Consider the following 14,259-nt stretch of genomic DNA (forward strand, 5'->3'; position numbering starts at 1 on the left):
AACCCTGCTGGGTTCCAACCACATGTCCGTTTTTAAAACCTGGGCTCGCGGGATGCAATCCTTTATGGATGAAAGTGCATGAAAATGTATGAAAATGTCCTTTCTTGTCATTCTGGTCACTACCAAAAACGACGCATGCACAAACGTTATATTACTCCCTTTCCTGGGTAATTGTATTGTGAACCTGTGCTCATCGGATCGCCATAATTTCTGTATAGGTCAACCACCTGGCCTTTTTCAAATATTTGCTCGCATCGAATTACGCTACACGATAGAAGAATATTTGTCAATCTAGTGTTACTCTGGTAACTGCCAAAAACGACGGTATTCCTTACAACGGTAAGCATTCCTTATAACTATGCCTTCTTTGACAACCCCCAACACTCTTCACACTGAATCGATATCCTTTTTCGAGCTTCAGCACCACTCCTGTCATGCCTTGAGTTACTCAAATGGCGACACCCGTGGTGCAGCTGTATGATTCATCGGAAACAACAATAACTCCTGTAAACGCACGGCAGCGTGTACAATCCCGTGGCGAAAACCACATGAGCATGATCACCAAATTTCGCTGGAAGTCATCCCAAAACTGAGCCTTTAAACCGTCCTTACGCACGCCATACGCCTTAAATTTCGACATAGTGCATACGAAAAATGCTTAGGAAAACTGCAAAAATGTCCATAACCTGCTTCAAGCCGTTTCGGAAAAAAACAGCGGTAAACTCGAGGGGAGCAAAATCGCCCCCTCTTGAACTTTGCTTGCACATACAGCAATCTCAATATCCACGCTTAGACGACCTCGGCATATCTTAGCGTTTCAGAATATGGTTGCAATTTAATAGCAGGTTCCTGTGCTGGACCTCGTCCACTTAAATCGCTCCCCGTTGCAGCGCGTCCCAGGTCAAACACCGTCACCGCCGACTCCCCATGAATGCCGCGTCCCGTGTCATAACTCGCCGCAAGGCGCAGACGGGCGCGACACGCACGCATCGGCCGAACTGGGAAGCCCGCCATGTCTTCTAGTGCTTGAGCAAGTCAATGAGTCTTGTTGCACGCCGTCCCGAATAATTTGCATTCCGCAGATAGTGGGCCTCCCTCTCCGACAGCACCGGGCGACAAAGCTCCCGTGTCGGCGTTACAGGTGATGTCTTATTTGTTCTGCGGTCAGATATATCCCTCCGCTGCGCTCAACCGAGCCTCAGGTCCAGTGCGGTGGCCTGGTCCACGGGTGATGTCTTATTTGTTCTGCGGTCAGATGTATCCCTCCGCTGCGCTCAACCGAGCCTCAGGTCCAGTGCGATGGTCTGGTCCACGGGTGATGTCTTATTTGTTCTGCGGTCAGATGTATCCCTCCGCTGCGCTCAACCGAGTCTCAGGTCCAGTGCGGTGGTCTGGTCCACGGGTGATGTCTTATTTGTTCTGCGGTCAGATATATCCCTCCGCTGCGCTCAACCGAGCCTCAGGTCCAGTGCGGTGTCTGGTCCACGGGTGATGTCTTATTTGTTCTGCGGTCAGATATATCCCTCCGCTGCGCTCAGCCGGGCCTCAGGTCCAGCGCGGTGGTCTGGTCCACGGGTGATGTCTTATTTGTTTTGCGGTCAGATGTATCCCTCCGCTGTGCTCAACCGAGTCTCAGGTCCAGTGCGGTGGTCTGGTCCACGGGTGATGTCTTATTTGTTCTGCGGTCAGATATATCCCTCCGCTGCGCTCAACCGAGCCTCAGGTCCAGTGCGGTAGTCTGGTCCACGGGTGATGTCTTATTTGTTCTGCGGTCAGATATATCCCTCCGCTGCGCTCAGCCGGGCCTCAGGTCCAGCGCGGTGGTCTGGTCCACGGGTGATGTCTTATTTGTTTTGCGGTCAGATGTATCCCTCCGCTGTGCTCAACCGAGTCTCAGGTCAAGTGCGGTGGTCTGGTCCACGGGTGATGTCTTATTTGTTCTGCGGTCAGACATATCCCTCCGCTGCGCTCAACCGAGCCTCAGGTCCAGTGCGGTGGTCTGGTCCACGGGTGATGTCTTATTTGTTCTGCGGTCAGATATATCCCTCCGCTGCGCTCAACCGAGCCTCAGGTCCAGTGCGGTGGTCTGGTCCACGGGTGATGTCTTATTTGTTCTGCGGTCAGATGTATCCCTCCGCTGCGCTCAACCGAGCCTCAGGTCCAGTGCAGTGGTCTGGTCCACGGGTGATGTCTTATTTGTTCTGCGGTCAGATATATCCCTCCGCTGCGCTCAACCGAGTCTCAGGTCCAGTGCGGTGGTCTGATCCACGGGTGATGTCTTATATGTTCTGCGGTCAGATATATCCCTCCGCTGCGCTCAACCGAGCCTCAGGTCCAGTGCGGTGGCCTGGTCCACGGGTGATGTCTTATTTGTTCTGCGGTCAGATGCATCCCCCGCTGCGCTCAGTCCGACCTCAGGTCCAGTGCGGTGGTCTGGTCCACGGCAAAGCTAACAACTCGCTGAAAACTTGAGCTGGTGCCTTCGCAGCAATGCTAAACTCACGAGCAATTGTCTTCGGCGCGTGACGATAAACATCTGAATCTAGCAAGGTGACATGCGGTGCACTCGCAAAAAGAGCACGGAGCTCACGCGCGAGCTCACGAGCTCACGCGCGACGCTCGGGTGTTTCGAACAACGATTCCCTCCGTCAGCTGCAGGAGACTTCAAATCAAAGCGTGGAGTGACTTATTTGATTAAAAAGTTTATTGCTGCAGGGACATCCTCGGCTCTACGCAGCATAAGGTATATGAGATGCACAAGAAACCTAAAAGAGGCAGCTGCGAGAAACCTGCACTGCATTGTTGAGGTCGGGAATTACGTGTGACACAAATGAACAGGGTAGGTACATCTTATTGCAGGTGATGACAATATTCGCAGTGTAGTTCGTGTGTATGAGACCATCGCATTATATCTTTCGATAGCAAAAGAAGAAGAACATGCACCTATTTTCAGGTGTAGTAACTTGCGACCGGCCACTATTAACCAATTGTGATATTTTTGGCTCTAGATTAACAGCGATGCTGGTATTTTAGCTTCAGGTGCAATCAACGCTGTCATTATGTAACTGGATCCTTGATAATAGCATCCTGATTGGGTGAAAAGATCACGTCGGAGAAACCAATTTTTAACTGTGGGGTCCGTGCCGACTACAGATCGTCCACTCAATAAGACCGAACTTAATAGTAACAGAGCACATCCACAGGGCGTGGGGATGCAGGCACCCGGTGTGTCCGGTGTGTCCGATGACGCCTATGTCCAGTTACTCCTTGGCAGCCAGCTCCGGTCTTTGTCGCTCGCCGGGCGCGATGACGGGGCATGGTCTGCAAGTTTGCACGGTGAACAAAAACAACGCCGTGCCAGAGCGCTTTAACGGCATTGCGCCTCTAAACCATTAAGTGGCTATTGTGATAAATGTAATGGAGCCCGAAGAGAGATACGTGCTAAAGACCGGTAGATATGCTTTGGGATGAAGCTTTTCATAACCAGCCTTGAAAAACGATCCTTATGTCCCTTCCGTCAAGTTGCAGGATCACGTATCGTCAGTTGCAGGATCACGTATGCAATAGTCGAATGCTCTTCTGAACGGACGACCAGAACGGCCCCGAATCCTTGGCCGCGTTTTGTCTGCGGCGAACCAGCTCATGACGAGGGGCCGCGTTTAACATTTATGCCACCGGTGCATACACACAGCGGGCAACAGTGAAAGGCGCCAGCGCTTCGACGGGTATGCCACGGGCTGCCGCCGGCTGCGACTAAAACCCCGCGAACGTCTGCCAGGTGGATAATCCCGGTGTAATACATGCTTTGTGGGAGGAAGCCATCCATCGCTCGCCTACGGGACTGACACCGCTGCCTGACAGTGTTGAGCAACACAGAAGAACGGAAACAGCTGAAGGTATGGAAAAGGGACGACGCGATGATTGTGATAAAAGTTGCGTGATATCGCATTTGCAGCTTTGCATCACGCCGAACCCGTCATAAGTGACTGGCATGTAAAAGGAGATGATCATCAGAGCTACAAACGAACAAACCGAACTGTTAGCCGCCAACTGCAACGCCAACGGCCGCGCAGTTGGAGCAAACCGCGGCTGACCGCTGGCGCCGTCGGCCCCGCCGGTGGACACGTAATTGGAGCCAGATCCCGGTCACGGCGCGCTCACCTGTTGTGCCGGACCAACAGGCTGGTCAGCCGAGGTGACCGCCGAGGCGGCGCGCGGGGCGGCGCTGTCCACTGGTGGCCGGCTCCTCGGCGGGGGGCGGGGGACTTTCGACAGCCCAAGGCCGAGGCGGGACGGCAGATGAGCATAGGTCGCCCCGGGCCGAGGATGGGCTCGAGAGGCCGCTATAAAACGGCGCACCGCCTCCTCACTGGCATCACTCGCCCTGTACACCTCCCCCGCCTCCGTCCGACACCGTCCGCTTCCAGCATGAAGCTCGTGAGTATACGCTGCTGATGCGCGCTGGTGGTAGGCGACGTGCGACAATGGTCAGTTAGACCTGACGCTCGAGAGATGATGGGTTTTTAATGGGACTTTTTGGAATATAAACGTATAATAATGAAAGTGTTACCACACTTGCACCTTTCTGAATCATGGCGCCGTTAAGATGCAGCTTGAAATCCTGCCTTAATGCCGTTGCAGTGTTCTAAACCCCCGAAGTGCCCATGCAAGAATCCAAACTTTGCAGCAAAACTGTTGTTTAAAAGACGAGCGACTACCAGACACAAAGATATCATATGCGACAGGAGTAGATTCTGAAAGTCCCCCGCTGAGCTACGAAGCATCTGTTTCGTGGATTCATGCCAACTTTTATGGTTATTTTTTGGTAACCAGGCACAGATTGTCACATGATGCAGGTGTTGAAAACCGTTGCTGATTCCTCTGCAATAGCATAGCCAAGGAAAGTATTTTGGGGCCATGCCCACGTGCGCTGGAGGTGACAAGGGCCCTTCCCCTCTTCACCCTCCCCCTATCCCCCATCCCCTGAGACCAAAGGCAGTTCAGGACAGCCGTAAGGCCCCTAAATTTTCAAAGCTGGCCTACGAGCCCTCAAAATGGAATCCCGAGCCTGAAACGATCCCCGAATCTAAACTATGGCCCCTTTAATTACTATGCGAGACCTCTTGCCTGAAATAGCCCCTGTGCCCCGATCTGACCCCCTCTTGGACGAAATCCTCACAACGCTACTGGCACCTGGTAAACCCACCAACCACGGTTGCTGTTTCTGTATGAATGTTCTGCTACAGGTGATCGTTCTCTGCCTGGTGGCTCTGGCCTGCGCCGACCGGGACGCCAAGATCGTCAACCACCAGTTCGAGATCAACGAGGATGGCTCTTACGACGCCACGTAAGACAAAAGCCTGCTGGGTGCCTTGCGCTGGACACACGTCTTCTCGCGGGTGACATCTCGATGCTTCTGCGACTCTCGCAGCTGCTGCTCTGCTGAAACGTGCCCGGGCGTTTTGGTCGGACTCGCGCTCGGTCGCGCTTCATCAGAGTCGAGTAGCATTGTGACTCACGGCGGGCAAGATTCTATTTACGTGGCTCAGGACTAGGGGCATCTTTTCTTCAAATTTCACTTCTACTCTAAAATGGTTGACTAAAATTTAGAACGCCTCCATCTGCAGCCGATTGGTTTCTGGTTTGGTTTCACTCCAGGTGTTTCTTCTGAAAGCTGAGGGGTAGGGTGTCCCCATGTCCCCCAAAAGTCCAACTAGGAGTCAAACTCGGATTCATGGAGTCAGACTCACGCAAGCCAGCTGGGAACACTTCAGAACACAGCCTTATGCTTCCAAAGAAGGCATGGTTTTGCAAAGATACCAATGCAATACTCCATCTTTATAGTTTAAAACTTTAAGCCGTCATAAAACAGCTTGCTGTTCATGTTAACACGCGCATGCTATGTTTGACCAGAACTAACATTTTAGCGCAACTGGACGTTCATTGCAAGAATCACCACCGTTCAGTCCATGTAATCTCTATTTTTTTATATTCCGAATGGAGCCAATTTCAACGCCGTCTGTTCCTCCCTCGGGTAGCACAGCATGGAATTTCATCAGCCAGTGAGCTACATTGTCGCATGCATCAAAGGCTATCTCACATGCCAAGCAGAGCACCAACGTGTTGCCATACCAACACCTTTGCCCTCTGCAGGTACGAGACCTCCAACGGCATCCAGGCCCAGGAGAACGGCATCTCGTACCCGGGCAACGAGCCGGAGACGGGCAACTACGTGAGGACTGGCTCCTACAGCTACGACTGGGAGGGCGTCACCTACACCGTCACCTGGACGGCCGACGAGAACGGATACGTCGCCGAGGGCGACCACATCCCTAAGTAGACCCGTCCCCATCGGTGCCACCCTTCCGTCGGTACCTCCTCCCCCTGTTTGTTTGTGATCTTCTTCCGTTCTCCGTTCTCCTGCGGCACCGCAGGCTGTCCTCGCCAGCGTGCCGCCGTCCTGTCTCGCGTACCATGTGGATTGGATTGTGGATTGCAAAGGATTGTGATATGTGACATTGTCTCGCAGTTTCAAAGCCTGTCCGTCCACAATATATGTACAAAAGATACCGCTGACTGTCGGTGTCGAGGAGACGAAGATCACCCCTGGATATATGATCTCTCCATCTCCATATATATAAAAGATACTGCTGGCTGTCGGTGTCGAGGAGACGAAGGTCAACCCCGGATATAAGATCTTTTCATCTCCATATGTACAAAAGACACCGCTGGCTGTCGGTGTCGAGGAGACGAAGCTTACCCCCGGATATGAGATCTCTCTATTTCCATCTCTCGGCACATGCTTCGTTGTACTTGACATAAATTTCGCCAGTGAATCATATCGTAAATAGATTCTACACATATGTTTATCAAGCGCCGGGTAGGCATAAGCACTGGCACGTCTTACCTGCCTGCCGACTGGCATCGTCCAGTTTGCTGGTTTTACTTACCGTCGAAATGACGCACTTGAAGTTTCAACTAACGCACTACAGAACGTAGCTAGGTGCAATAGGCATTGGTGAGCCTTGAATGGAGCGTTTTCATCCCCAGTTGGATGCATCTTCCAGCTTATAATTCATACGTATGATAATGTGCGCTACCATGACGAAGAACAGCATGTTGACGCCGTGCATACCTTCAGCCAGTTCCTTCGTACGGGTCACACTTTTAAAAAATCATGAATCAAAATGATTTACCAATATGTGCTATGCTGCAAGCGCCATTGTAGCGTGCGCAGATGGAAGAGCCAGCCTTTTGCGGGTCTATCTGGAAAACGCTACACGTGTAGGCTGCGCCCCTTTTCTGCTGGTCAGCGTGGCTGAGACAAAATCATTAAGGAGGCATGTTGTGTGTCGTCCAGTCTTCACTTCACCTAATCCGTTGTTATTTCACCAATTTGATTTTACGCTGGCGGTTGTGTAGTCTAACCATGTCTTATCCTATTGGTAACAGCTGTCAAATAAATCGACAATATAATAAAATATGCCATAAAATGTGTTCATTTGGGATAGAATGATAATGGTCTTGGATGCAAGGCTGCTTTGAAATTTGTTAGGTAGCCTGGCAATGATTGTTCGCGCGCAGGTCGTCTCTTGTCAAAATATAAACGTAAATAACTGGATCACGGTGGCATGGGCGATGGCCAGCGGCGGGTCTCCACAAAGACAGGCATATTGCAGTTTGCAGCCATTTTGTGTTCCATTTGAAGCCATTTTGTGTTATATTTGCAACCATGTCGTGTTCCATTTGAAGCCATTTTGTGTTCCACTTGCATCTATTTTATGCTTTAGTGAGCGTGCTCTGGTGAAACACACGCGTAAAATTTGAAGGTGTTGCTAGATAATCATTTTACTTGAGACCTCTTCTGTGACTTAGGGAGCCGATGCTCTAGATCAGGAGACCCAATTATTTTATGTTATGGAGGCTATCATTATGAATCATGAGGCCTCCATTATAAACTTAGAGGTTCCAGTTATGGGCCGGGAGGCCTCATTATGGACTAGGAGGCCCCGTCACGGACAAGGAGGCCCCAACATGAACTAAGAGGCCCCATTATGAAAATAGGATGCCCGATGATGAACTAGGAACCCCGCTATGAATAAGTAGCTCCAGTTATGAACTAAGAGGCCCCGCTATGAAGAAGGAGCCATTTTAATTAAAAGGCACCCTTTTATATCAAGAGGCCCTTTTTTCGGAGCAGGACGCCCCTCCATGTGTTGTCAGGCCCATGGCCCGACCGATCTCCCGAAGGGGTGCACCACTGGCCCAATAAAAGGTGGACACGTTGTGTAAACACGGTTCTTTTTTCCTGCCTGCACACAACTTAATCAACACTGCTGTGAACGAATGTTTAGCACCCCAAGCAAGCTTGTTCATTTTTGGGGACAAGAAACGTCAAGTCAAGACAAAAATGTACAAGAGAATATCATACACACCTCGTCTTACGATTTGCTTGGTGTATGCTGGATGAGGATATAGCATGGAAACGAAAGGCCAGAACAAAAACAGGCCTAATGGAAACATATAATAAATTATAAGACAGTCGCTTTTGTAATAATTTTGTACGATAGCATTCTGTGTCGGAATGCATGTTGGGTGGTAGCTGATTTATGAACAGTAGATATACCTATACATATATAGTAGGATACACCTACTTTGCACAAAGTGGACAATTCGCTGGTGGGGGTGACTTTTTCCGTTACCTCATCCCAAATAACACATTTGACACCAAAATTGGGGAAATAAAAAAGTCTCTAGGGTTGCAAATTGCGCTCAGAATGCGCATTTAAAAAAATGTGGGTAGCTAACATCTATGCTTGACAAAGTCTAAATGCGTCAACACCTGCTGTATGAATGTGTGGGTGGCACCATCGTGTAGATGAGTTATGTAATATGCAGCTTTACTTTGGTATCAACTTCATTGATATGCTTTGGTCAATTAGCCTAGATCAGCCGAGGTGTCAAATTCAACATATTTTCTCAAATGACGCCCTCATGCGTGTGTGGACGGAAAACGATTATGCTGACGCGGTGTATACCCTACGTTCTTGCAGTCAGATTAGGTCAGTTCAGTTAAAGATGGGACTCGGAACATTCCCGCTAAGCATTCAATTTCGCATTCGCCAATGGTAAGCATTGGTCGCTGCGGGGTTTAATCGGCGCCGCAATTTTACGGTTTACTCATTGGGCTTCGTGTCACTCGCACGGTTATCTCAGAGACCTCTTAATTTAGCACCCAAAGACTACAATTTTTGTCGCTCTATGACGTACATTAGACAAGAAAATTGCATTGTACGCTTAAGCCCTACTCCGTTTGACACAGACGAAGGCCTTTGTTGATGCGCACACTGTGATTGGCGATATTTGGTATTCACGCTTGAAGTTGAAATTCCAAAAGCTGATAAATGGGTTTTGATAACCAATATGTTGAATAAGTGACCGTAATCCGTGGAAAACTTTGTGGAAAGGGAAGGCGGCACTACCAGGCATTTCCGCAGAGTAGAGGACTCATCGGCCAAGGTTCCTCTTCCAAATGCATCCGCTACCTGGATGCCAGCACTGGGGCTGTGCCGGCACTAGTTGTCTTCACAGGTAATATTTCTTACCAAATCTACTCGTCATGCATGGGGCTGTGCCCACACTCGGTCTCAAACCACCCCTGACCATTCTACCCACCCGTCATCCGCTCGTCTGCATTTTTCAGGCCTTTCATTGCACATTAAGGGTGACTTTGAAGAACGTTTACATCCACCCTTACTCTCTTTTGTTCGTGATTGCAAAGTGGTGAAAATGGAGCTGATGATACATAAATGGAACGCGAACAGAAATTTTAGGCGCTTTAATGAAGGACCACGGTGCGAAATGTTTTAAAACTTTGTAAGGCTTACAGCGTCTAGTTTCTAACGCTACAACCTTAATCTTCTACTTTGTTACAAATGTTTTGCAAACATTCAAAACATCTTAGTGAATATGCATATTTTGATAAAATTGTGGCTGGCTAGCCATAGGTCAGACCATGTCTTTAAGACCAGGTATAATACCAAATCTTTTCATATCGTGTTTTTTTTGGAAGCATGTTAAAAAACATCGGATGTGAAGTCCTTTCAACGCCTTTAAGCGGACTATCTAAAGGGAGTGTTCCACGTTTGTATGGGCTTTTTAACTCTAATAGCCATCTTGGAGATCATTCGGTGTAGTTCACAGCCTTTCCCTTCTTAAGACCTAAACCTTTCTCATTTCTGAGCTACGCGCCCGTGAAGATGTGCAGATTTCCTCGGGCGAGACTATTTCAGGGTCACCCAAGCGACTAAGACATCATAAGTACGTGATTCAAATCCTGGCATTCCGTTGGCCAGGCGACGATCAAAGCCAGTAAAAATATGGTTGTCGGGTCGCTTATAACCGTCGTTCATGAGTGCGATTTTCAAACACAACGGTCGTCAATTGGTTCTCAGTCGATGTTGTGCAAGGTGCGATGACGTAATCAAGCAATGACGTATTGAGGAGCATGTTTACTAATCAGAGAAATTATGTCGTCTAGAGCAGCCTTTTCAACTTAAACGTGTGCCAATGGCTGTGAAATGAATGAGTATGCATAAATAACTATTGTCTGGATTGAAAATGTGCTATTGGAGATGGTCGGTTGTTCGATCTGCCATGAAATCAGAAAAAAATGGCACGGAGGAAGGTTGAGAACCAGAAAACTCTGCGCATGGCCGAGGAATGGTTCGTTGAACATGACGGTTTTGAAATATATTGACTTCGCATACCGAGTTCACTTCATTTTTGCCGTTGTGTCGCCCGTTGCGGTATACTCCATAAAAAAGCGGCTGATTTATCATAGAATCCCGGCTAATTCATCTTAAATGCAACCTTATGATCACTCATGCTGCTTTTATCTTTGTGGATACTGCCAAACTCGAGATGAACGCCCATGCCTTTCAAGGCGTGCCACCGATAACCACTAAAACTGGCCTTAATCTCATCATGGTGCACAGCTAGTTACACAGGTGGTCAGACAGCCCATGCACGCATAGGTCAGGAAGCTGTCTGGTGTTCTACCTTCCACGATCCACGAACAATTTATTGCTACCTGGCACCAAGCATCTTCCTCTTCCGACAGACACACTCCGTGGTGTTTCGCACCGCGCGCCACGTGACTCTGTTATGCAGGCATTTCAGCGTTTAGCTGAATGGCTTAGTCCGCAGCCAGGTCATTCACTACTATAAGCTCCATGCTACTTTAAGGCTTCCGTTACACGCTTGCTGTCAGCTGCGCGGAATCTGCAAAAGCCGAGACGATTTCAGGTATCCATGCGGTTTTTCCGCGTCATGGCCACGCGATACAGCTACAGTAATACATTTACATTGGACTTAAGGATCTATGTTAGTCTATGTGGACATATGTGTACATGCCGGACATTTATGAGAAACTGGGCCGTTTCGTAAACAAAAGGGCCTGTTGGTGCGCTCTTTCTCCGACAGCTCGGGCGTTACCAGTTTTGTGTGTTCCTTTCCTCGGATTCTGTTATCTGTGGTTATGCCCTGCTCTAGGACCCTCTCGTCGGATTCACAGTTTCTCATTCACCTTGGTAGCAGGAAACTAGTTTTAAAAAACTGTCAGTATGGCGTGGATCACTGAGCATGGGGGGAAGTAGGGTGGGAGTGGGGGGGGGGGGGATAGAATGCTGGTACCCCAACCGTGTGTGAGTGGTCTCTTTCTGCGCCATGTGAAGGACGATTGAAACCATATGCTGAAGACGGAAAGGGTGTGTTCAAGCGCGAACCGATTATTATCCTACGAGGGGCGCCCCGAATATTCGAAGGCGCCAAGGCGCCGGATTCTCGCTGACGCCACGTTAAGTTTGACCTGCAGCTTTTTTCTAGCCGAAGGGCGAGACGGCGACAAGAGTCTCAGACAACGATTTATCAAGGTAAAGTCACCACGGAAAACTGGCCCACTGTGCTGGCGAGGTGACTGGTCGAACGGAGCACCGCTTGAGAGCCACCCATACTACCCCTGCCATCTGTTGCCCGCGATTTGACTAGAAGTTCGCGGTCACCCACTTGGCGTCAGGTTAAGCGCGAACGACACGAGGTCCATTACGACTGAGCCGATGTGGCTACAATTTCACCGGCAGCTTTCAGTTTGTGCAGTGTGCTTATCTCATACCCTGTTAATATATCTAATTCCACCTCGCGCCTTGATGTACCATGCGTGAAGCATCCTCCACCACACGTTCAACTAGGAGTGGTCGACACCGTAACAATGCACGTCAACGAGGCGAGAGATGGCGCAGTATGCATTCATGGGTAGAACATTGCAGATATCGGGGGGTTTGGGGTCCTCATATGCTTATTATTTTTTAACTGAACTTACGGGACGTCCACAAATTAGGGGAGCGAGGGATTGATGGATGCACCGGCAGCGCTACACTTGAGGGAAGGTGGTTTTCGCGAGGCTCCAAATCATACTAAAATATCTTGAGACAAATAAAAACCAAAAAGCCAGACATCAACGGCTTCTTTCGTGGCAAGAAATGCGCCAACTATTTGTTTCGCACCTCCAGTTCAATAAGAGGGCCCAAATGGTCTTACCTTTTTTTAGGAATTTGCGCTTAACACCGCGGAACCAGAGGGGCGGGTTTTGCCCAGCGTGACAAGCGTTTAACCAGAGCAACGATTGAAAATGGCCGAACATGCGTAACGTAATAGATGGGCGTCTCCAGAGGAAGTTGTGGAGTAGAGAGCGACGCATGAGGACACGGAGGGCAGCAAGTGGGCAAGCCGAACTTGCAACCTCATCCAAATACGACACAACTATCCTACGTTGTTTAGACACCGATTTTGGTGCTGAGGCGAAACCAACTGCTTACATGCACGCTATTGCGGAGTCGGTGGATGCAAAATGGCGAATCGACGGACGCAAAACCTCGAAATCGGGGCACATAGCACGTCCTATCGTGAAGAAAGCGTCATAGCACAACCAGTAGCCTTGGTCCCACATCACTGATTGTGTGTCCCTGACAGCACTGCAGATTAGCCGCGCTGATGTAACGCACAGATGCAGACGGCAGCGTCGGTATGGAAAACGCCTGCCTTGCACATCATGTAGGTGGGTGCTCATAACATCGACTGACATCCTACCCCTGTTACGTGCCTGGCGTCGCCCCTCATATCCACCACACCAGCATTCAAACTCCAATGAGATGTGATGATAACTTATTCAGCCAACAAGCTGTTCCAAACTACTCTTAATAGAACGCGAGCGATGACTGCTTGTCACCTCTCCTTGAAGCTGCCCAAGTCAAAGAGTACGTCCGCCAACCGCGAGGTCACCCACATGGTATCGCGACGTACCTTTCGCGCGTGACGCATATCAGCAGCCATAGGCGTGGGAACATAGGAACCTGTGTCATGACATCCATTTTCCGAGAACGCTGAGCATTAAACTAACCATGACGACGGATGGAGAGAATCGTCTTCAGACTTGGCTTTTAGCACCCTCCCTTTCTGGAACATGAATGGGCCCAATGCAAGTGAAGCACCTCAATAGGCCGTGAAGAGAAGTTGTGGACGGCGCGCCCAAGCGGCCGGCCAGTAGCGACATGATTCATTCTCTCCGCAGTCGCTTGAGAGGCGCGGAACCGTCCGCAGCGTGCGCTCCACCCCAGCTCAGCCCCTAGCCCCGGTGCGTACACCGAGCAGCACGAGCGTGAGCGAGCCGGCCTAGCGCAGACACCCGCGGTTCGCAGGGCGACCATGAGTTGGTGGTGTACGGCTCCGCTGGGCCGCTGGCCTCCGGCCGGCAGCTGGTCCTCCGTTGGCGACGGCGGCCCAGGAGGACCGGCCGCACCCCAGGAGATAGCGGCACCCGGCCGACGGCGGCCCAGGAGGACCGGCTGCACCCCAGGAGATAACGGCACCCGGCCGACGGCGGCCCAGGAGGACCGGCTGCACCCCAGGATATAACGGCACCCGGCCGACGGCGGCAGGGGAGGACCAGCACGACCAGCGAGGTCGATGTGAACGGTGTCAAATCGGCGGCCCAGACGCGGAAACGCACTGACGAAGGCTGTGGTGTGGCGGTGCATCCTGGCCCGCCGAGAGCTTCGCCAGTTCGCTGACTACTTGCAGGAGTACGGAGTTAACTGACAATGCCGTGGAAATTCCGCCCGAAAAGACCGCCACCTGCCCTATCGCGCTTCCCACGATGCAAGCCGTCCAAATGCTCGATAACAAAACTAAAAAATCCATTGC

The 14,259-nt window shown here is 50.4% G+C and overlaps 1 protein-coding gene across 1 annotated transcript; it reads left to right on the forward strand.

Moving 5' to 3' along the window:
• Positions 1–4,386: 4,386 nt before the first annotated feature.
• Positions 4,387–6,561, forward strand: LOC119101473 (endocuticle structural glycoprotein ABD-4). Its single transcript, XM_037224814.1, has 3 exons — positions 4,387–4,437; positions 5,247–5,347; positions 6,154–6,561. The coding sequence occupies exons 1-3, from the start codon at positions 4,429–4,431 to the stop codon at positions 6,338–6,340; spliced, it is 297 nt and encodes a 98-aa protein (XP_037080709.1). The 5' UTR covers positions 4,387–4,428; the 3' UTR covers positions 6,341–6,561.
• Positions 6,562–14,259: the final 7,698 nt, after the last annotated feature.

The sequence above is a fragment of the Pollicipes pollicipes genome, unplaced genomic scaffold (genome assembly GCF_011947565.3).
Source record: "Pollicipes pollicipes isolate AB1234 unplaced genomic scaffold, Ppol_2.1 Scaffold_4881;HRSCAF=5763_pilon_pilon_pilon, whole genome shotgun sequence".
Lineage (NCBI taxonomy): Eukaryota > Metazoa > Arthropoda > Thecostraca > Pollicipedomorpha > Pollicipedidae > Pollicipes > Pollicipes pollicipes.

Bases quoted from the DNA above. Each gene is read 5' to 3' on its own strand.
- LOC119101473 (XM_037224814.1), top strand. The intron at 5,348-6,153 runs GTAAGACAAAAG...TGCCCTCTGCAG, and splicing joins GATGGCTCTTACGACGCCAC to GTACGAGACCTCCAACGGCA.